This window comes from Elephantulus edwardii, unplaced genomic scaffold (assembly GCF_000299155.1).
Source record: "Elephantulus edwardii isolate Elephantulus edwardi_28Jun2011 unplaced genomic scaffold, EleEdw1.0 scaffold00012, whole genome shotgun sequence".
Lineage (NCBI taxonomy): Eukaryota > Metazoa > Chordata > Mammalia > Macroscelidea > Macroscelididae > Elephantulus > Elephantulus edwardii.
The window spans coordinates 2934482-2958595 of record NW_006399762.1 but is presented as its reverse complement, the minus strand read 5'-3'; the positions used below and the strand labels follow the sequence as shown (position 1 = coordinate 2958595).

Sequence of the window (24114 nt, the reverse complement as noted above, 5' to 3'; positions counted from 1 at the left end):
TGTGTGTGTGTGTGTGTGTGTGTGTGTGTACCGTCAAATCAGTTCTGACTGGTACAGGAGGAGATTGTCCCTCCTTTCCCTGCAGAGCATCTGGTGGATTTGAACCGTGCTCCTCTGGGATTGCAGTGCAGCTTCTTGCCACTAGCCCACCAGAGCTCCCCCCTGGGTAATATTTTGATAAAATTTTCCAGTAATACTTTTGAAAACAGGAGTAAGAAATGTTCTCTGAAAATTTAAAAGAAATAATTTTAGATTTGTCTTTTGAGCATATTTTATTGGAGACGATTATTTAATAAAGTTGTTAGTTTAAATTTTTATATCCTTATTTTGTATAATTTTTAAGTTTACAGAGCAAGGAAATAACTGACACTGCTGAAAACAAAAATTACTTTTCACTTGATTTTAAGAAATTAGATAATTGCAATAATTTTAAAACTATGTTTTACACCCTACATATATTGTGGATACTTTTTCTCTATTACTGAAAAATGGAAGCTATTCTTTGTATTTTCACCTGCTTTTACTACTTGAATTAATTATATACAGCAAAGTTAAACATACTAGAGGCTATGTTAAGTACATGTAGGTTTTACTTTGGACATTTTATTTTTTAAAAGAAATTGGGTTTTTTTCCTCCCTAGACGTCTGAATCCACATTCCTTATCTGCATATGAAGCTAATGAAGAACTAAGTCTTCATGTGGCTGTTGAAGGCAAAATTTACCTGACAGTTTACTGTCCTGCAGATGTCATTAATCGAATAAGCAGTATGTCATCAAGTGATAAATTGACAAGATGGGAAGTACTTGGTGTTCAGGGAGCATTGCTGAGTCATTTTATACAGCCAGTTTATATTAGCAGTATACTGATTGGTGAGTGCAACATTTTTTTGTCTTCTTTAACTAATAAATTTACAGTAATGGTTATGGTTTGTCAAGTGAATAGGAAGTATCTAGAGCATAAATAGTGTAAATAGTTTACATCTTTTTGTGCTGTTACAGAATACTAGATTTATATTAGAATGATTATTTATATGTTATCTTGTTGCAAACCATTTGGAGTTCCTTTATGTTTTTTCACAAAGCCTCAGTGTTTCAAAGCTTTACTCTCATAAACGCTGTTCTTCAAAGTTACTCTTGTAAAATAGCTACATGCTGTCTTCACTTGCCTTTTCTTTTGCTGGTTTTTATTTTGGATGGCAGGTAAATGTATAAACTTGTTGATACTCTTATGGTAATAATTTTAAGTTTTTTGAGTGAACTATGTCAGTGTCAGAGGTCAAAATCAGCCCATGTGCTGACTGTAACACAGACCATCAAATACTAACATGCAAATATAAATTGAAGCTAAAGAAAATCAAAATAAGTCTTCAACAACCAAAATAGGACCTTGAGTCTATCCCACTAGAATTTGAAAACCATCTCAAAAACAAATCTGAGATTTGACTCAGCATTTCCACTACCGTGAATATACCCTAAAGAAACCAGAGCCACCACTCAAACAGATGCGCACTCGTGTTTATTGCTGCATTATTCACAATAGCAAAGAGATAAAAGCAACCCAAGTGCCCATCAACAAACAAATGGCTAGAAAAACTATGACATATTCACACAATGGAATACTATGCAGCATTGAAGAACAGTGAACTTATAAAATATTACACAACATGGGTGACCCTGGAGGACATTATGCTTAGTGAAATATCTCATTTCCAAAAGGACAAATACTACATAACACCATTGTTATAAAGCAGAACTGACAGGGATTTGGGGGTAATTTAGGAAAAGAGTAGAGAGATAATGAACTCTGCTTTGGAACAGCTGAGGAAAAGAACTCTTTAAAAGTATTACATGATTGGGCATTATATAGCTGAAAAAGAGTCCAGAATAAGAGGTGCATTACAGAGTGGACCAGGGGAGAAAGACCAGAGGAGGAAGAAAGAAATTGTGAAACTATGAATGAATATTTAAAAAGAAAAAAGAAGAAGAATATGAACTGCCCGAGAGGGAGGAAAATGTGCAAAAGCAAATGATTGAAAATCCAAAAATTCTGTAAACTTACATTAAAATCATAATTAAAAATAAGTCTGAGGTACTGAACACTAATGATGAAAAACCAAATGAGCTGTGGATAACATCAAGGATATCATCTAGCGGGGGGGTGGGGGAGAATCATTGCAAGGACAGGTGATAAAGACCAAAATGGATGTCAGACGAGACTAGAAATTACCTTCAAAAGTCAACAAGACAAAAAAAAAGGAAAAGATGCTTAAGTAAATGATCAGAAGGGTAGTGCAAACCCTATACTTAGACCAAGAAGCTGTTCTTGTCTGAACACTGTATAATTTCAAATCAAAAAAGTTAGACAGCAGGGCTGTATTCAATCTGTGTACCAAGTAAATAATTTCAGAGGCTGGATTTTATGAAGAAGACAGGCACAAGAATTGGAGGAATACTCATCAGCAACCCTTACTACACAGATTACCTTGCTTGCCCAAACTGAAGAGGACTTGAAACACTTGATGCAGAAGATCAAATATTCAATATGTCTCTCAACATCAGGAAGACAAAAATCCTCACCACTGGGCCAGTAGGCAACATCATAATAGATGGAAAGAAGATCAAATTTGTCAACAATTTCATCTTGCATGGATCCACAATCAACACTCTTAGCACCAGAAGTCAAAATACATTCTGCATTGTGTAAATCAGCTGTCAAAGAAACTCTGTAAGGTGTTTAAGAGCAATGATGTCAGTTTGAAGACTAAGGTACATCTGATGCAAGCCTTGGTCTTTTCAGTTGCTAGGCATCTGAAAGTTGAACAATGACTAAAGATGACAGAATTGATACCTTTGAGTTGTGGTGTCAGAGAAGAAGAATTAATATCTACTAGATTACCAAAAGAACAAATATGACTTGGAGTGAATGCAGTCAGGATGCTCCTTAAAGGCAGGGATGGTGAAACTACATCCATCTCACATATTTTGGGCATGTTGTAGTTCAAAATACACCCAGTCCTTACAAAGGAACATCATGCTTGGGTCAGTGAAAGACAGGATAGGGCAGAATTCGAGTCCATTGTTCATGGGGCCTCTGTGAGACATATTTGATGTGATAGGACCTAACAACAATTTTCTCTTGTTTACGGTGTTCCCATTTTATTGAGGAATTTCTTTTAGAGGGCCTAGTCCACTAAGCCTAGTCCGTTGGGCCAGTTGGCAGCATCAGGATGGGTGGTGAAGAGATTGAGCTTGTTCACAACTTTAGTTTGCTTGACTCCACAGTCAACAATCTTGACACCAGTAGCCAGGAAATTAAAAGGTGCATTGCCATGGGAAAGTCTGCTGTTAGGGACCTCTCCAAAGCAAGAGCAATGGTGTCTCTCTGGAAACTAAGGTGCGTCTGATACAGGCCATGGTCTTTGCTGTCACTTGTTATATATCAGTGACAGTGACTAAGGAGGATAGAAGGAGAATTGATGCCTTTGAGCTGTGGTGCTGGAGAAGAGTATTGAGGGTACCATGGACTGCTAGGAAAACAGATTCATCCTAGAAAGGGTTAAACCAGGCGGCTCCCTGGAGGCAAGGATTCTGAGGCTCCGTCTAACATACTTTGGACATGTTGTAAGTAGGGACATCATGCTTGTTAGGGTGGACGGACAGTGCAGGAGGGGAAGGCTCTCTATGAGGTGGATTGATTCAGTGACTGGGGTAATCGGAATGGGTGTATCAGAGATAGTGCAATTGGCACAGGGTAGAACAGAGTTTAGGGCAGTTGTACCTAGGGTCGCTATGAGTTGCAAGTGACTCAACGGCATACAACAACAACAATCCACAGAGAGTTGCGCTGCTAACTCTGGCTGTTAGGATCAGTCACTCCTTGGAAGAAAGATGAGCAGTGTCCTCTGAAAAAGCTGCCTGCTTTTTACAACCCCTGAAAACCTGCCTGCTGGTCAGCTATGAGTTGGTTCCTTGATGACAGTGAGAGATGTAAATAAAAGCTATTGTATTTTCTTACCCTATTAGTGTTCCCCTCCTGCCCTGTCGGAGACAGTGTGATTGGCACAGGACAGAGCAGGATTTAGGGCTGTGAGTCGCAGGCAACTCAAGGGCACATAACAACAACATTCTTTAGTGTGCTTTTAATAAATTATAAAAAGGAAATGGTTATTAGTTATTTTCCCAATCTTTATATTTTATTTAAATAGAAAATAGTTACACTGTTAACAATTTAAAAGGATATTCAAATGAAGTCTCTCTCATCCAGTCTAGTGTCCAGGCACTAATTTCTCCTCTCTGGAAGGATACAAGGAAACATTGTTTCTCAGTTCCTTGTTTTTGTATGTATAGTTTATTTTAATAAATACATGCTTTCTAGTTTCCTATTTTTTAACACAGATTATGTAGTTCAGATATCTGTATTTTGCTTTTTTTTGGTTTAACAATCTATCTTAGAAATCTTTCCACATTAGTATATTCTTTCTTTATAAAGAAAACTTCATTATTCTATTATTTTTTTTCGGGGGGGGTGTTGGGGAGGGTTGTTATTCTTGTTTGTTTATTGTATAAATACTAAAGACTTTTTTCTATTTGAGCGAATTTCCAGCCAGGTCTCCAGCAGGGTTTTTTTGTTTTTGTTTTTGTTTTTTTATGTTGTATTTAACTCTGCTTCATTTTTAATTTTATATTGATGTGCTTACAAAGTTTAAATACATTGTATTTTACACTAGTCTTCATTCATAGTGACTTTCAGCTTTTGTGTTTCATGTCATTTTAGAAATTTTTGAATGAATCAAATAAAATAAATTGCATGACATAATTGAGAGATATTTTTTCCAAGAACAAGAGTCAGCCTTGTTGTTGTTGTGTATTGTCGAATCAGAACTGACTCATAGCTGACCCTCCAGAAGGTTTTCAGAGGCAGTTAATTGCACAAGAGGAGATTGCCTGTCTTCCTCCCACAAAGCAGCTAGTGTATTTGAACCATGTGCCTTTGGGATTGCAACAGTTTCTTGCCACCAGGCTACCAGAGTTCCCTTAAGATATAACAATAATCGTATCTCAGATTTGGTAAATCATTGTAGACTACTTACAGAAATATAAAGTCATTTTAATAGGATATTTGTAAACATAGGGTTTTCTTCCTGTAAAATTTCCTTTTATTCTAATTAAAATATCTTGATGAAACAATATGGTATTTAAAAGCATTTTACTCATAGATTGTTCTGTTGTGTTTGTTTTCTTTCTTCACACCTCTTTATTAGGTGTAACTAATGTCATTATCACATTACATTAAATAGAAAGTTCTTTTATTTTCATTTCAACTCATCTCTTCTGTTCATTATTGGTAAAACAAGCCTTTCTCAGACCATATTTCCTCCTAACTTTTTTCTCTATGTTTACACATTTTATTTTAATTAGCTTCATATCTCAGTATCTCTGGATTTGGAACACTCAAGGGACATTTAGAAAGAATATATCAAAAGCAGCTTGTAATCTTTGTTACTGTTATTGTGTTGAAAATACCTACAGCAAAATATTCAGCAGCCAGTAATTTCCACATGTATAAATGCAGTGTCATATCCTTTTGAGATTTTTTAGTACTGAGATGGTCTTACTAAGTGTAAGTCCATTAACAATCTTGGCATTCTTGGTGATGTGGAAACTTAAGACCTTCTTAAAGAGAAAAGCTATGTGATTTAGAATTACTGTTTTTCAAATGAGAATTACTTTTGCTAACGTGTAAGTTTAATATAGATCATTTAATATGGAAAATGGCTTTCATCTTTTTCAGTTCTTGTTTCCTCTATTATAAATATTCAAAGACCAGAGCTTTTGGTATTGACTTTGGTTTTAACCAGAAAGGGTTATTTTATAATTACTTTGTTTATAAAACTGGAACATTGTACTAGGGAACATTTGTAATGTGGCCCTCATATGTGACCAAAACTGTACTTTTACCAACTTTTCTTTAGCAAGATTTATCTACTGCATTAGTTTAATGCTGAAATTGGAGGAACTCCAGACAATAAGAGACAATTCTATTTGACAGAAACTTGTAAAAATTACCAGTTTCTTCCTGGGTCAACTTTTGATTCTTTGCGCTCTTTATTGAAATGTCTTTTCATCATTTTCTTTAAAGATTCTTTTTTGAGTGGCAATTCTGGCTTTCATTACCTTGTCTTGTTTCTGACAACTATAGAACTGCTGAGTAGCTAGTGAAAAGAGACTATTTCAAGATAAATAATAAGTATTTCCAATTTTCAGATTTTTTCTCCTTTTGGGGGTTCTAATTTTTTATTTTGACATTATTTTGTTTTCCAGGTGATGGGAATTGTAGTGATACTAGAGGCTTGGAAATAGCTATAAAGCAGCGGGTTGATGATGCACTTACTTCAAAACTTCCAATGTTTTACTTGGTTAACAGACCTCATATTAGTCTAGTACCATCTGCATATCCACCTCAAACAAACTTGGAATATAAATCTCTAAGCCTGAATTGGGCACAAGGGGATATTTCTTTCGAGATCGTGGATGGTCTAAATGGAAAGATCACTGAAAGGTTAGCGTTAATTTTTTTAAAAATATATTGCTTAAATAATGCATTTTTATTTTCTAACTTTGTCTTTTTTTAATTGAATTCTGTATAAAAATAATTTTCATAAATTGAGTGTGGCCATATTACAGGCATGAAAGTAGTTTAAAATACTTTTTTTCTAATGGTAAAAAAAATTAGAGAAATTATAAAACTTACTGCAACTCTGTTGTGAACTATAGAGCCAGCATTCAAACTCAGGCAATATAACTCCAGAACCTAGTTTCTCCAAGTGTCAGTTGTCAACAGTTTTTATTAAAATAGTGTGTTCATTAAAACCTTTAAGAGTTCATTGTTTTTCAGTGCTATGTAGTATTCTATTGTGTGGATGTACCACAGTTTTTCTATCCATTTGTTTATTGATGGGCACTTGGAGTTGCTTCCATCTCTCTTTGCTATTACGAATAATGCAGCAAAGCTTTGGTTCTTAACAATAATGCCTGTGCCTCTAAAGGCTTCTTTGTAAGAAATATTCTTACCATTGCTTATTGAATAGCACTGAAGCCCTTCTTTTATTGTAAAACATACATTTTTCATGAAGAAATGAATAATTTTAAAAGTTTAAATGTTAAAAATTGCTTTATTTATGTGAAGTAGATATAAATTAAAACTACACAAATATATTTCTTGCTAGGGAAACAGTAAAGCATATTATTTTAATTAGAATGATGATCTTTGTCCTTGCATCAGCATAAATGTTTTACTGTTAATTACAGGCAGAGCTCCACAGGATTAATACTTAAGACTTGAATCTTGAGTAAAAGAAATCTGAATCAATTTAGGGTAACCTTTGTTCCTAACATGATATTCCACTACCTCTGATCGTAACTTGAATTCTCCACATCACCACATGAGCCATATGTTCTTAGTGCATGACTCATAAAGTTTACATTGGAAGACAGTTGTTGTTGTTAGGTCTAGTCAAGTCAACGGTGACTCATAGAGACCCTCTGAACAATGGATTGAAACCTTGTTCTTTCCTATACCTTCCTCACCATTTTCTACATGCTCCAGTCTATTGATATTTACACCCCATCAGCAAATAAAAAGTTTTAAATGAAACAAAGTTTTACTTTGTCCAAGCCATTAAGGTAAACTCTCCTTTGAGGCAGCAGCTCTTACCCAGTGGCATTTCAAGTGCTTTCCAACCTGAAGAATTTTATTGCACTGTATCCAACAGTGCTAATGTTATTCATAGTAGAGTTTTTAAGTGTTTGTTATTTGAGAAGTGGCAATATATTCGTCAGAATTTTTTTCTCCCATTTTATGTGAGTCATGCAAAGGAAATAAGAATTGTAGAGGAAATAGCAAAAAGATTTCTGCTTGTTTTTCAATTCTTTGAATCATAATTGTGATTAACATTGAAAATAGGAATTCTAGAATACTTAATTTGCTCATGTGAAAGTTATACATAGACCAAGAAGCAATCAGTGAAACAAAACAACAGAATTATTTAAAGTCAGTAAAGGTGTGCATTAGTGTTGTTTTCTTTCACTGTATCTGTATGCTGAGCATAAAAGTCCGAGAAGTTGGAATATATGAAGAAAGAATATGACATCAAGTACTGAAAGAAGACTCATCAGCAACCTTTGCTATCCAAACTATTTACAGAAAATGAAGAGAAAATTGCAGACTAGTATTAGTAATGAATACAGGTACAAACATTTTTTTTTACAAAACTCTAAAAGAAATTCAACATTTTAAGAAAGACATGATAATATGTGGTCAGATGGGATTAATAGTAGAAATGCAAATATATTTTAGCATTAGAAAATCAATATAATTTACTATATAAGTTAAACAGGAAAATGTTGTTGCTGATTGCCTTCAAGTAGAGCACTACTCATAGTGACCTTATGAACGAAAGGCCTCAGCTTTTCTATAACAATCTACATTTATCAACGTTCATATTGGTATCTACTTCGTAAACAACATGCCTCTGGAAACTGTGAGTAGGAAAATAGTTAAATTATAATCTCAACTGATGCAGAAAACATTGTGTAAAATACAAGACCCTTTCCTAAATTAAAAAAAAATTAAAAAACCAAGGACTTGATGTAATACCAATTGACTTATTTCTGCAAAGAGATGCAGCTCTTGATGTGCTAACTAGCTTATGCCAGGACTTCTGGAGGACTAATACATGGCCAACTGACTGGAAGAGATCCATACTTATTTCCATTTCTAAAAGAAAGTGATGTGACAGAATGGGCAAATTATGGAACAGTATCACTAGTATTATCAAGGGGATGATTTCGTGGGACCTCTTCAAGTAAGAACTAGAAAGTTCTGACTTGGATATACAAGAAAGACACCAATACCAAGTGAGGGCAAGAGAAAGAAACTGAGGTTTACTAGACGTTTATAGCAGACTATGAACAGGTCAGGACAGACCGACCCGGTTTTTATCTTACAAAAGGATTTGTTAGCAGAGAGTAGGATTTACACAACTATGGATCTTCTAATAGACATATGGTTATTTTTGGCCATCTTATTTGACTTTGAGTCTTGTTTTGCCACATTCCTTGACAGTCTGTTTTTATTGTCATATAGCTACATTCCTTGAGGGATAGTTTTTGTTGTGGTTGTGTTGTGTGTTTTCTTTTTGGTTTTTGGGTGTGGTTTTTTTTTTGTTTTTTGTTTTTTTGTGAGGGTCAGTTTTTATTGTTATATTGCCAAGGTTTCTGTCAAAAGCAGTTCTGGTTGATCTCCTTCATCAGTGTTTCCTTTGTCATTCCCTGTCAGTATCACATACAAGCAAAATCTTGCCGACAATTATCCAGAATCTTAAAGCAGTAGGCAAGAAAAAGAAATCAGGGCAATAAGAAGAAATCAGGACTATCAGAAAGGAAGATGACAGGAATATCCTACAAAGTCAGCCCTTGGGTTATGAACATCTGACTTGTGGACAACTCTGCTTACTCTTTAAATCAGTTCTTTTATGACCAGTGACACGAAACAGGAAACAGACTGAAAATTGTACAATTTGGCAGCTTCATCATGATACCTAGATAATGAATAATTATCAAGTAATTATAATTAATGACAACCTGAATAAATACAGCTTAAAGCCCTGGCTTTATGTGGAAGTGCTAGTGAGCCAAGATTGTGGGCCAGACCCTGCTCAAAATCCTCATGCAAGAGATTTGGTTGCTATGCAGTGCGTATTTTGTCCCTTCTTTTTAGGAATGAGACTAGCAGAGCATTGAACAATACTTTTTCTGTTTTGGATTTCTTCCCAGTCCACCAAAATATTCAAAAGCCATGTCTATTTTGGTGATTCTTCTTCAGCCATGGTAACAAAATTTGGTTAAAGTGGCCCAGATTTCTTTGTTTCAAACATTGGGAATATTGTGTAATCACTCTGGAAAACAATAGAACATTTTCTTTAAAACTATCTTAAGATCCAGCAATACCTGTTATATACCCTAGAAGCCTAATAGAAGAAATAATAGAAATATGCACATCTCTGTTTATTATGAGGGAGCTCTCTTGACCCAAAAGACTACATGTCTTGGGAGGTTTGATACAATCAGTGACTCCAAAGGATAATGAAGAGCAGTCTTGAAAACCTAATGAAGGGTCACTGTGAGTTGGAACTAGCTTGATCGCAGTGAATTTGAAGGTGGGTTTTTGATTGGTTGCTTTTTAAATTATATTCATTGTAGCATTTACAAGATTAACAAACTTAGTGCCCATCAGTGAATTAATCTCTCATTACAATATTTTCAGGATGAATCAGTCCTTCAAGAGAAAAGGTAGAGGTTCAGTGAAAGAAAGGAAGACTCTCTACAAGATGGATTGATGCTGTGGCAATAACAAAGGGCTTGAGCAAGACAGGCATCATGAGGATGATACAGAATAGAGCAGGGTTCAGATCTGTTGTTTTTAGGGTTACTGTGAGTTGTAGTCAACTTCATTGCACCTAACAACAGTTGTACATAAAACCATCCCAAAACTTGGTGGCTTGCACTAGAGTGCTGAGAAGCCAAAGCAAAGGGAAGATACCAAGAAGTTAAGGAGCTGAAAGGAGATTTCAAAGGGTTACACAAGAAGACAGAGCAAAGTATTATAATGAAATATGGAAAGAGCTGGAGTTGGAAAAGCAAAAGGGCTGAACTCATTCAGCATTTCTTATGCTGGAAAATCTGAAGAACAAATTCAAGCCTCGAGTTTCAATACTTAATGATATGGACAGAATATTAAATGATCCAGGAAGTATTAAAAAGAAGATGAAAAGAGTATACAGAGTCACTGTATTGAAAGGAATTGGCAGACACAGAATTTCATGAAACAACATATAATCAAGAGCCTATGATGATGAAGGAAGAAGTTCAAGCTGCTTTGAAGGAATTAGCAAAAAATAAAGCCCCAGGAAAGATGATATAGCAGTTGACATATTTCAGCTAACAGATGCTGCCCTGGATATACGCACCAAATTGTGTCAGAAAATCTGGAGAACAACCACTAGGCCACCTGACTGAAAGAGATCTGTATTTGTTCCCATCCCAAAGGTGACCGACCCAACAGACTGGAAATTATTGAACAATATCATTTATTTCACGTGCAAGCAGGATTCTATTGAACATTATCCAAAAATGACTGGAACAGCACATCAGCAGAGAACTGCCAGAAGTCCAGGCTGTGTTTAGAAGGGATCATGATACTAAGAATATTATAGCTAATGTTAGAGGAATCTTAGCTGAAAGCATGGAATACCAGAGCAATATCTCTCAGTGTTTCATTGATTACACAAAGGCATTTGACTGTGTGGATCATAACTGTGACTGACTCTGAGAATATTGGAAATCCCAGAATACTTGATTGTGCTAATGAGAAACCTATATTTGTACCAAGAGGCAGTCGTCAGAACAGAGCAAGGAAACACTGCATGGTTCAAAATTGAGAGGGGTGTATGCCAGGGATCTGTCCTATCTCCATACCTTTTCAACCTATATACAGAACAGATTATCCAGGAGGCTGGACTCTATGAGGAAAAGTGTGGCATCAGAATTGGTGGAAGATCCATCAATAATCTGTGTTATGCAGATGAAACAGCCTTGTTTGCTGAAATTAAGGAGTACCTGAAGTGCTTGCTTCAGAGGGTCAAGGATTGCAGCCAATCAATATGGATTAAGGCTCAATATCAAGAAGACAAAGATTTTCACCATTGGGCCAATTGACAGCATCAGTATCGATGGTGAAGACATTGAGATTGTTCACAGCCTTAGTTTGCTTGGCTCCATACTCAACACTCTTGGCACCAGCAGCCAGGAAATTAAAAGATGTATTGCAACAGCAAGGTCTGCTGTAAGAGACATTTCCAGGGTACTGAAGAGCAGTGGTGTCACTCTGGAGACTAAGGAGCGCCTGATACAGGCCATGGTCTTTGCAATCACTTGCTGTGCATCAGTGAGCTGTACAATGACTAGGGAGGATAGAAGGAAAATTGATGAATTGATGCCTTTGAGCTGTGGTGCTGGAGAAGAGCATTGAGTGAACCATGGACTGGTAAGAAAACAAACAGGTTCATCCTTGAGAGGGTTAACCCGGGTTGGTTAACCCTTGGAGGCAAGGATTCTGAGGCTTGATCTGACATACTTTGGACATGTTGCGAGGAAGGACTAGTCCTTGGAGAGGGATGTCATGCTTGGCAGGAGAGGAAGACCCTATATGAGGTGGATTGATTCCGTGACTGGAGTAATCAGGGTGGGTGTATCGAAGACAGTGAAATTGGCACAAGGCAGAGCAGGGTTTATGGCTGTTGTACCTAGGGTCTCTATGAGTCGCAAGCAACTCGACGGTACATAACAACAACAACATCGCTAATATCACACACAAGCAAAATCCTGCTGAAGATTATCCAAAAATTATTGGAATGGTACATTAACAGAGAACTACCAGAAATATAAGCTGGATTTAGAAGAGGCTGTGGCACTAGAGACATTATGACCAAGATTAAATGGTTCTTGGCTGAAAGCAAAGAGTACCAGAGTAATGTCTATCTTTGCCTCATTGACTGTGCAAAGGCATTTCATTATGTGGATCACAACAAATTGTGGCTAACTTTCAGGAGAATGGAAATCCCAGACATTTGATTTGTGATCATGTGAAACCTTTATATACTTGGACCAGAATGCAGTTGTCAGAACAGAACAAGGAAACACTGGATGGTTCAAAATTAGGAAAGGAGTACATCAGGAATGTGTCCTGTCTCCAAACCTATTCAATCTATGTACGAAACAGATCATTTGAGAGGCTGAAATGAAGTGTGACATAAGGATTGGAGGAAGACTCATCAACAGACCTGTATTAAGCAGATGATACCACCTTGCTTGCCAAAACTGTGGTCTTGAAGCATTTGCTGCAGAAGGTCAAGGATTGCAGTCTTCAATGTGGATTGAAGCTTAACATCAAAAAGACAAATATTCTCACCACAGAGCCAGTTGCAAGCACCTTGATAGATGGAGAAGAGATTTAGATTGTTACCGGTTTCAGCTGAGCAAACTGAAATTACAATTATCACTCTTAGCCCTTGCGGTCAGGAAATGAAAAGACGAATTGCATTGGGAAGTCTGCTATCAGAGGCCTCTCCAGAGTTCTGAAAAGCAGTGATGTCACTCTGGAGACTACAGTGCACTGAATCCAGGCCATTGTCTTTGCAGTTAAATGCTGTGCATCAGAGAGCATTTTTCAATGCTTTCAACAAGATGGATTGACACTGACTGCAGCGGTGTTTGGGAGATTGTAGGAATGGGGTAAAGTTCGAATTTGTTGTTCATAAGGTCACTGAATTATACTGGATTTGAGGGCATTTAACAACAGCAACATCTTTGCTCGTAAATTTTTTCTTTTTTTAATTGAAATTTTAATAAAAATTTATAGAGACTTGGATTTCCATTCATTCATTGTTACTGAACACCCCTCGCCCCAGTTGGTTTTTCTCTTTGAAAATGAAAAAATAAAAATCATTATTATACACACCCCCCCAGTGCACTCCCTGATGAAGCTTTCATTCTGGACTCTTGTCATCAAAACAATACCCAATCATATATTCCTTTCAAACAGTTCTCTCCATCTGTTTCAATGCAGTATACATTATTTATGCTCTCTTAGATTCTCCCAAGGCTTCGATGTCAGTCTTGCTTCATAACAGTGGCATTATGCAGTATTTCTCCCTTTGTGAATGATATATTTCACTCAGCATAATGACCTCCATGGTCAATCATTTTATATAATATTTCATGAGTTCCTTGTTTTTCAGTGCAGCATAGTATTCCATTTTGTGAATACACCACAGTTTCTTTATCCCTTTGTTTGTTTATGGGCACTTGGGTTATTTCCAACCCTTTGCTATTGTGAACAAAGCAACAATAAACATGAATGTGCAAATATCTGATTGGGTGGCAGTTATAGTCTCTTTAGGGTATATTCCCAGTAGTGGAATTACTAGGTCAAATGGTATTTCTATTCCCAACTTTTTGAGAAAGTGTCACACTGCCTTTTATAGTGGTTGCACCATTTTACATTTCCACCAGCAGTGAAAAGGGTTCTAATTTCTCCACAATCTCTCCAGCTTTTGTTGTTTTCTGTTCTGTCAAATTTTGCTAATCTTACTGGTGTGAGATGATGACTCATAGTAGTTTTGATTTACAACTCTCTTAGAGCTAGGGATTTTGAACATTTCTTTATGTTTTGTTTGCCATCTCAATATCATCTTTTGTGAAGTGTCTGTTTATATCCTATGCCAATTTTCCAGTTGGGTTGTTTATCTTGTGGTTTTGAAGTATTCTATAAATTCTAGATAGAAATCCCTTATGAGACTTGTCATAACCAATTTTCCCCCCAGTCTGTGGCTTCCCTTTTTACCCTGTTGGAGAAGGGTCTGGATGTGCATAGGGATTTGATTCTTAGAAAGTCCCATTCATGTATTTTATCTTCGCCCTGTTTTAGGTTTTTCAAGATGCTTGGAAGACTGTTAATGTTGTGGATTAGGACTTATAACGTTCTTCCAAGCTTTTCTCTAATGAAATTTATAGTCCTTGGTTTTAGTCCTAGGTCCTTGATCCATTTTGAGTTGGTTTTTGTGTGTAGAGTGAGATAGGGATCTTGCTTAGTTTTCTGCAGATAGTTTTCCAATTTTGCCAGCATCATTTGTTAAAAAAAGGCTTTCATTTCCCTAATTAACTGATTTCATCTCCTTATTAAAAATCAGTTGTCTATAGGTTGTTGTGGTGGTGGTGTTGTTAAGTGCTGTCGAGTCGCAGACAACTCATAGCGACCCTATGAACGAAAGTCCTGGACACCACCTGCATAACTTTCGTCCTTTCTCCAGGTTCATAAGGTTTCCAGAGGCAAGCTGTTGTGGAAGTGGATGCCACTCTTGCTTCCAAGGTTTGTCCATAGGTAAATGGTCTAATTTCTGGGTTCTCAATTCTATTCCATTGTTCTATGTGTCTTTTGTTGTACCAGTACCGCAGTGTCTTGACCACCATGGCAGTGTAGTAGGATTTAAATCAGGGAGTGAGATGCCTCCTACTTCGTTTCTCTTTTTTAAGGAGTGTTTTGCTTATTCTAGGCCTCTTTCCATTCCAGATAAAATTAGAGATTGCCTTTTCCATCACGTTGAAGAGTGGGATTGGTATTTGTATTGGGATTGCACTGAACATGTAAATTGCTTTTGGTAGTATTGTCATTTAAACAATATTGTTCTATTCATGAGCAAGGTATATTCTTCATTTCTCCAGGTCTGTTTTTGTTTCTTGCTCTAATGTTTTGTAATTTTCTTTGAATACATCCCTTGTGCTTCTGGTTAGATTTACTCCCAAGTATTTAGTATTGTGATTAGCTGTTGTGAAGAGTATTGTTTTCTTAGCTACAACACTCTATTCTCTTTGTCACTATATAGAAATCCAATTGATGATTGTATATTGATCTTGTATCCTGCCACTTTGCTGAATTGGTCAACTATGTCCAGTGGTTTTCTTAGTGAGTCTTTAGAGTTTTCTAAGTGTACTATCGTATCATCAACATAGAGAGATAATTTTACCTCCTCTTTGCCAATTTAGATACCTCTTATTTTTTCCTCGTTTTATTGCTATCGCTAAGACTTCCAATACAGTATTGAACAGGAGAGGTGATAGTGAACATCCTTGCTTAGTTCCTATCCTCAAAGGGAATGTCTTTAGTCTCTCTCCATTGAAAACAATGTTGACTCTCAGGTTTGTGTAAATACATTTTTACTATACTGAAGAAATTCCCCTCTAATCCTATTTTGTTGAGTGTTTTAATCAGGAAAGGGTGTTGGATATTGTCAAAGGCCTTTTCTGCATCAATTGATAGGATCATGTGGTTCTTGTTCTTTGCTTTGTTAATGTGATGAATTACTCTGATTGCTTTTCTTATGTTGAACCATCCTTGCATGCTTGACATGAATCCCAGTTGGTCATGGTGAATTATTTCTTTGATTTATCATTGGATTCTATTGGCCAAGATTTTATTCAGGATTTTGTGTCTCTAATCATGAGAGATACTGGCCTATATAGTTTCCTATTTTGGTGGTGTCTTTACTTAGTTTTGGCATCCTGGATATGTTTGCTTCATAGAATGAGTTGGGGAGAATTTAATCTTTTTCTATTTCCTGAAATAGTGTATGTAAAATTGGTGACAGTTCTTCTCTAAATGTTTGATAAAATTCACTTGTAAAACCAACTGGTCCAGGGCCTTTTTATGGCTGGATGTTATTTTATTACCTTTTCAGTTTCTTCTTGTTTAATGAGTCTGTTCAGATGTTCAGTTTCACTTAGTGTCAGTTTAGGTAGGTTGTGAATTTCTAAGTATTTGTCTATTTCCTCTAGGTTTTCATATTTGCTTGAGTATAGTTTTTCATAATATTCCACTGTTAGCCTTTTTATTTTAGTTCTGTTGTGACATTGCCCTTTTCATTTTTTATTCAGATTATTAGTGTTTTTTCCTTCTTTTCCTTTGTTAGTTTTGCCAGGTGTCTGTTGATTTTATTGATCTCTTCAAAGAACCAACTCCTTCTTTTGTTGATGATTTCAGTTGTTTTTCTGTTTTCTATTTCATTTCTTTCTGCCTGAATTTTTATAATTTCCATTTTTTTAGAGGGTGTTGGGTTTTCTTGCTGTTCTTTTATAATTTGTTGAAGATGTTGGGTTAGAGAGTTAATGGTCATTTTTTCCCTGCCTTTTTATACATTTGTTTATTGCTACAAATTGACCTTTTATTACTGCTTCGGCTGTTTTCCAGAGGTTTTGGTAAGTGATGTTTTCATTATCATTTGCTTCAAGAAACATTTTAAGTTCATTTTTTATTTCTTCCAGTACCCACTCATGTTCAAGCAAGGTGTTGTTCAGTTTCCAAATGTATGGGATTTTTCCTCCATTATCCTCATTATTAATTTCTCATTTTGTAGCATTATGGTCTGAGAAGATACTCTTATTATTTCTATGTTGTTGGGTGTGTTTTTTTTTTTACTTTATTGATGCTTGCCTTGTGACCTAAAATGTGATCTTTTCGAGAATGTCCCATGTACATTGAATAAGAAGGTATAATGTGTGTGTGTGTGTGTGTGTGTGTGTGTGTGTGTGTGTGTGTGTGTTTATTGTGTGGTTTTAATTCTTCAGCATCTTTGTTGAGTTTCTTTCTGGTAGTTCTATCTTTTCTTGAGAGTGGTATATTGAAGTCTTCAACTATGATAGGGGTGTTGTCTATATCCTTTTTCAGTTTTATTAATGTTTGTTTTATATATTTTGCAGCTTATAATTTGGTGCATAGATACTTATTATTGTTAGGTCCTCTTGTTCTGTTGACCCTTTAAACATTTTGTAGTACCCTTCCTTGTTCTTTGTCATAGTTTTTGCATTTAAATTTATTTTATCAGAGATTAATAACTGCTACTCCTGCTTTTTCTGGTTGCCATTTGCTTGGTATATTTTTTTCCACTCTTATTTTTAGGCTTTATTTCTCTTCACTTTTCAGATGTGTCTCTTGTAAGCAGCATATTTATGGATTTTGGATTTTTAAAAAATCCAGTCTACTACTCTTTTTCTCTGCAGTGGTGCATGTAAACCATTCACATTCAGTATGACTATTGAGAGACAAGGTTTTATTGCTGTCATTGTGTTGAGTTCTTTTTGGTTTTGTTGCTAGTTACTTTGGTCCATCCTGCTTTCTGTGACACCTCTGCAAGAAGGATGTCTCTCAGTGTTTCCTGCAACACCGATCTTGTTTTTACAAACTCCCTTAGGCTCTGCTTTTCTGAGAATATCTTGATCTCTCCTTCACATTCTCGCTGGGTACAATATTCTTGGTTTAGAGTTGTATTCTTAAGAGTGTTCGATATATGTCCTTTCACTGTCTTCTTGCTCGCCTGGTTTCTACTGTGAAGCCAGCATTTAATCTTCTCTGTTTTTCCTTATAGGTTACTCTTTGTTTCTCACTCGCTGCTTTCAGAATTCTCTTCTTATCTTGGTTCTGACAAATTTGACTATGATATGACTTGGTGTTTTTCTTTTGAAGTCTATTTTATATGGTGTTCGTTCAGCTTCTTAAATACATAGTCTCTCATTCTTGATTATGCCTGGAACATTTTCTTCTTTTCTGGGGTTTTACTTGCTTCTTCCTGTTCTGGGAGTCCAATGATGCTCATATTATTTCTTTTGATAGTGTCCCACATATTTTAAGGTTTTCTTCTTTTTTCTTTCTTTTTGATTCTGCTTTTTACTCTATCATATCAGTGATGACAATTCTATCTCCTATCTCCCTGATTATGTGTTCTGTCTCTTCAACTCTGTTCATATGTACCTCCATCATGTTGACAGCATCTGAGACATTGGATCTTATATATTGGATCATGATTTCTTGTTTTTCCAGAGCCTCTAATGCCTCATTTGTTTTATTTATATATTGTTTTGTACTGTTAAAAGCTCCTCCTAGTATTTGTTTACAATGTCCTATAATTCTTCAAGTTTATCTTTCACCCATTGAAAATATTCAATCATTGTTCTTTTGAATTCTTTGTCAGAAAGTTCTATCAGACTTTCTGGATTCAGGAAATCCATTGACACTGTGTCACTTTTGGGGGTTCATATGTTACTTTGGGCTTGTGTAGGGTAGCCTGCTTCTTTCATGACATTGCTTCGGTAGAGGTTTTTCATGCCTGAGGTGATAATAGGTTCTTTATCTGAAGTCACTGTTACAGAAGAGGGTGTGACAGTTATACTGCCTGTGTTTCTCTCTGTACTTCTTAACTAAGGGCAGTTTCTGTTCATGGCCTATGAAAATGCCCTCTTCTGTCACATAATTGTTGCAGCTAAGTCAGACCACGGCGCTCCAGATTAAAAGCAGTCAGTTGACTGGATGTGAGAGGATGCAAGGCTGAGGATGGGACAGGCACATGCACAGGTATATGCCGGGCAGGCATGCACACAGATGCTCGTCAGGTGGCCACCTGTGGGACTTCACTCAGATTCTTACTGTCTGGGTAGGTACGTGAGGGAACCTCCCTCAGATTGCAATTGCCCACCTCAATGGTGGGGCTAGCTGTCTGGCTTGCACCCGGGTGGGTACACTCGGGGACAGGTTGCAGCTGCCTGCTCGCACCTGGGTTGGATTGGGGTTGGAAGGCTTGCAGTTTGGCCTGCTCATAAATTTGTAAGTGAAGTGCATAGTTTTTGTGTTTTTATTGTTTAATTAAACATAGTTTAATTGGGCTTCCTCTGTCATCTGCTGTTCTATGGAAGTTCAGCTGGAGTGATTTAAGAAGGTTATTTAGCTGCTTGCCCATGTATTTATTTGTTCACTTTCTAGTAACATAGTCCTAATTTGCTCACATGACAGAGGCAAGGATTAATTGTTGTTGTTAGGTGCCATCTAGTAGAATATGGCCCTTAGTAACCCTATAAATAACAGATCTAAACCCTGTCTTATCCTGTGTCGTCCTCACACTTCCTGACACATTAGGGCTCATTGAGTCAGTCATGTCCATCCACCAGATGGAAGTGTCTTCCTCTCCTATGCTGACCCTCCGCCTTTTATGAGCATCATGTCCTTCTCCAAGAAATAACCGTTTCCAGCAATATACCCAAAGTATGTGAAGTGAAGCCTTATCATCATTGCCTCCAAAGAGCACATTGACTGCACCCTTTCTAAGACATATGTGTTCATTTGGAAGTCCACAGAATGTTCAGCACTAAAAACTCTTTAAACAGTAGAGGAAAAGTAACAGAATGACAGAAACACAAACCTCCAAGCTTTGGTTTGAACTCTGGAACATTGACATTCTGGCTCTATATTGTTTATCAGGAAAAATCATAAGATAGGCAAACTTACAGGAAAGAGAAATCAGTTGCATCTCTTGATGGATGTATTTGAAAAGCTATATTTCAAATACTATAGATACAGGAAGTAAAGAAAGATTGTTAATTTTGTAAGCTGTAATAGCCAGAAATGGCTAATGAGAAATACAATGGAGAGAAGAATGATAACAGCAAAAACACTGAAATTTATAGATCCAGTTTTAAAAGGTGTACATGAATACACATATCTGGGGAGACAAGGTAGGTGAGTATATTTGATTTTTTTAATTAATACACAGTTCTATGAGGTTTTTTTATGTGTGTATAACCCATCAATATGTGTTAACTTTGTATGATAATCATGCTAGTCAGAATGCAGAACATTTTCTTTACCATAGGTAGTATTTTCATGTCTTTTTCTAGTCAATCCTTAGTAAAATCACTATACTAAAACCTAATGACCTTTGATATAAATGTCCTTAGTAATAATATCCTGCTTTGATTTTAGTATAAACCCAAAATGTTATAAAACAAATTGCATTCAGAAAGGAATGAAATGTTTGGAATAACTTTTAAAAAGAAATTTTATGAAAAAGGATAACTTTGCACATTATCTAGGATCTATAAGTATTTGTAGAATATATATTGATTGTAATCTCTATTATCACCAACATAAATTATTGAATAATTATTGTTAAATGTTTCATTTTTTTCTACTTTAGTTCTCCATTTAAAAGTGGTGTGTCAATGGCAAGTCGGCTTTGTAAGGCTGCAATGTTAAGTCGCTTTAACCTGCTTGCCAAAGAAGCTAGAAAAGAAGATTTGCTTGAAGCTAGTACATATCATGCAGCTAAAGTAAGTCCTAAAGGAAAATAAGCTCATCATAGAAATAAAAAGATACTCTTTTAATCTTATAATGAGAGTACGTAATAGAAGTTTTTAATATAAGTTTCTGAATGTATAATATGACCTTATGTTTGGATCCTTCTGAAAATGTTTGTTGTTGTTATCTTGTAAATCTTAAACTCTATGCCTTTGTTTGGGAGTTTCTGGTGGCGTACTGGCAGGAATTACACTGCCAACCCAAAGACATGTGTTTTGGATGCACCAGCTGCCTCCTGGGTGGGAAATGGGCAAGCTCCAGTGTGATATAATCCACAACAGTCTTTTAATTAGAATCTTGTTGTCTTTGTTTTGTTAGTGAAGTAAGAATAGCTTAGAATAAAGCGGGAGTACCATCCACTTCTGAAATGCTTGCCTCTAGAAACTCTTATGAACAGTGCTCAGGTCTTTTGTTCATAGGGTCACTCTGAGTCATCTATGACTCAGTGGCACTTAACAATAACAGCAACAACATAGAGCTACTTTGACCTGTTGTTGTAGTTGTTGTTATGTGCCGTCAAGTTGCTTGCAACTCATAGCGACCCTATGTACAACAGCTCTAAACTCTGCTCTGTCCTGTGCCAATCTCATTGTCTCTGACACACTCATCCCAAATGCGCCAGTCACCGAATCAATCCATCTCCCAGAGGTCCTTTCCCTCCTGCGCCTGCCCTCCATCCTCCCAAGCATGATGTTTGGTGGAGCTTCCTGATTAAAACAAGCTTGAAATCAGGAGTGGCATCCACTTCCAAAATAGCTTGCCTCCAGAAACTCTATGAACAGTGCTCAGGTCTTTCGTTCATAGGGTTGCTATGAGTCATCTATGACTTGACGGCACCTAACAACAACAACAACAACAACAAAATCTTAAATTAAGAGAATAAATAGGCAAGGAAAAGAAATAGAGATGCAGAGAAGGAGATACCAAGTCATATTACAGTTACCTAAATAGAGAAATACAGTAGAGACAAAGACTTTCTTCTGGTACTGACAGAAAAAGAAAGCCTTCTGCAGAACCCACAACTTGAATTCAGACTTATAACATCCTAAACTAAGAATATAAGTTTGTATCTTAAGCTTATCCATTTGTGATATTTATATATTAGTAGCACTGGATAACTAAGAATTTGGTACTCTTAAGAAATGAGAGTACTCCTCTTACAAAAACCAAAGATGTGCAAGCCATTTTGAAACTGGATAATAAGGTGGAAGAGTTTTAAAATGTCTACTGTTTCCATTCCAAAGAAGAGTGACCCAACAGAGTGTGGAAACTGTAAAACAATATCATTGATTTCATGTGCAAGTAAGATTCTGTTGAAGATTATACAAAAACGACTGGAACAGCACATCAGCAGAGAACTACCAGAAGTCTAGGCTGGGTTTAGAAGGGGTCGTGGTACTAGGGAAATTGTGGCTGATGTTAGATGGATCTTGGTTGAACGCAGAGAATACCAGAGGAATGTCTATCTGTGTTTCATTGATTGTGCAAAGGCGTTTGACTGCATGGATCATAACAAACTGTGGCTGACTCTGAGAAGAATGGGAATCCCAGAACACTTGATCGTTCTAATGCGAAACCTATACTTGGACCAGGAGGCAGTCGTCAGAACAGAGCAAGGAAACACTGCATGGTTCAAAATCGGGAAGGGCGTACACCAGGGATGCATCCTATCTCCATACCTTTTCAACCTATATGCAGAACAGATTATCCAGGAGGCTGGGCTCTGTGAGGAGAAATGTGAGGTCAAGATTGGGGGACGGTTTATCAACCATCTGCGTAATGCAGATGACACAACCCTGCTTGCTGAAACTGATAAGGACCTGAAGCACCTGCTGCAGAGGGTCAAGGACTGAAGCCTCCAATATGGATTGAGGCTCAATGTCAAGAATACAAAGATTCTCACCACTGAACCAATTGGCAGCATCAGGATGGATGGTGAAGAGATTGAGATTGTTCACAGCTTAAGTTTGTTTGGCTCCACAGTCAACACTCTTGGCATCAGTATCCAGGAAAATAAAAGACGTATTGCCATGAGAAAGTCTGCTGTTAGGGACCTCTCCAAAGTACTGAAGAGCAGTGGTGTCTCTCTGGAGACTAAGGTGTGTCTGATACAGGCCATGGTCTTTGCTATCACTTGTTATGCATCAGAAAGTTGGACAGTGACTAAGGAGAACAGAAGGATAATTGATGCCTTTGAGCTGTGGTGGAGGAGAAGAATATTGAGGGTGCAATGGACTGCTAGGAAAACAAACAGATTCATCCTAGAAAGGGTTAAACCAGGGCGGCTGCATGGAGGCAAGGATTCTGAAGCACCATCAGTCTAACATACTTTTGACATGTTGTAAGGAGGGACTGGGTCCTTGGAGGGTGACATCATGCATGGGAGGGTGAAGGGACAGTGCCGGAGGGGAAGGCCCTCTATGAAGTGGATTGATTTCAGTGACTGGGGTCATCAGGATGGGTATATCCGAGAAGTGCGATTGGCACAGGACAGAGGAGAGTTTAGGGCTGTTGTACATAGGGTCGCTATGAGTTGCAAGTGACTCGACGGCACATAACAACAACAACAACTTGTGATTGCCTAGATTGCCTTAAAAAAATTACTACTAGATTCATGAACTTCAGTAATGGAATGAAAGGATGATCAGATATTGTGTATATTGCAATTGATAGTATGGAACAAAATGTGCATGATTTTTTGATTGAAATAAATATTCTTTATAAACTCAAATCACACCAAAAAATTCCCTCACAAAATCAAAACAAGCAAACAAACAAAAAAATACCTAATCAACACATGGCAGTTCCAGTGAGATCTCAGAAAAAAGTAAGAACTACATAGAAAATCTCATTTTAGAGATACATGTAGTGCCAACAACAAATTGTTGGTAGACTTAAGAACTTTAAATGTTGCTCTGGTTAAGCCTTAAAATGATGCACATATGAATGGAGGAAGGTTTATTATTTTTATCAAATGGCAGAATTTGCCTGAGTTATATTCAAATGTTTGGTGAAGGAAAGCTTTGGAAGTGAGGAATTTGGAAACTTGAATAATGAAATTTCTGAGGAAATACTTAAAGGTGTTATGTGGTTTCTGCTTACTATTTATAGTAAAATATGAATTTTTTAAAAAGGTGAACTTAAAATGAAACAGAATTTAAAGATTAAGAAAATTTTGTTATACAGTCTAAGGACACCTATCCTAGAATGTTCACCAAGGATATGATTATGTTATCTTATGATAAAGAGATTAAGCTTTTGAGTAAGAAATCTTAACAACTACACGAGCAGAAAACTCATCACTATAGACTTAAAAGCC

At 36.7% G+C, this 24114-nt stretch overlaps 1 protein-coding gene across 2 annotated transcripts in view; it reads left to right on the top strand.

Annotated features, from left to right (window-relative positions):
- The window catches only part of ADAD1 (adenosine deaminase domain containing 1 (testis-specific)), a 99078-nt gene that overhangs the window by 68167 nt on the left and 6797 nt on the right, over positions 1 to 24114 (top strand). For both annotated transcript variants that reach the window (XM_006881047.1, XM_006881046.1), the window contains exons 8-10: positions 642 to 871; positions 6323 to 6560; positions 20635 to 20767. In XM_006881047.1, the coding sequence (XP_006881109.1) occupies positions 642 to 871; positions 6323 to 6560; positions 20635 to 20767 (601 nt within the window). The remainder of the gene's footprint in view (positions 1 to 641; positions 872 to 6322; positions 6561 to 20634; positions 20768 to 24114) is intronic.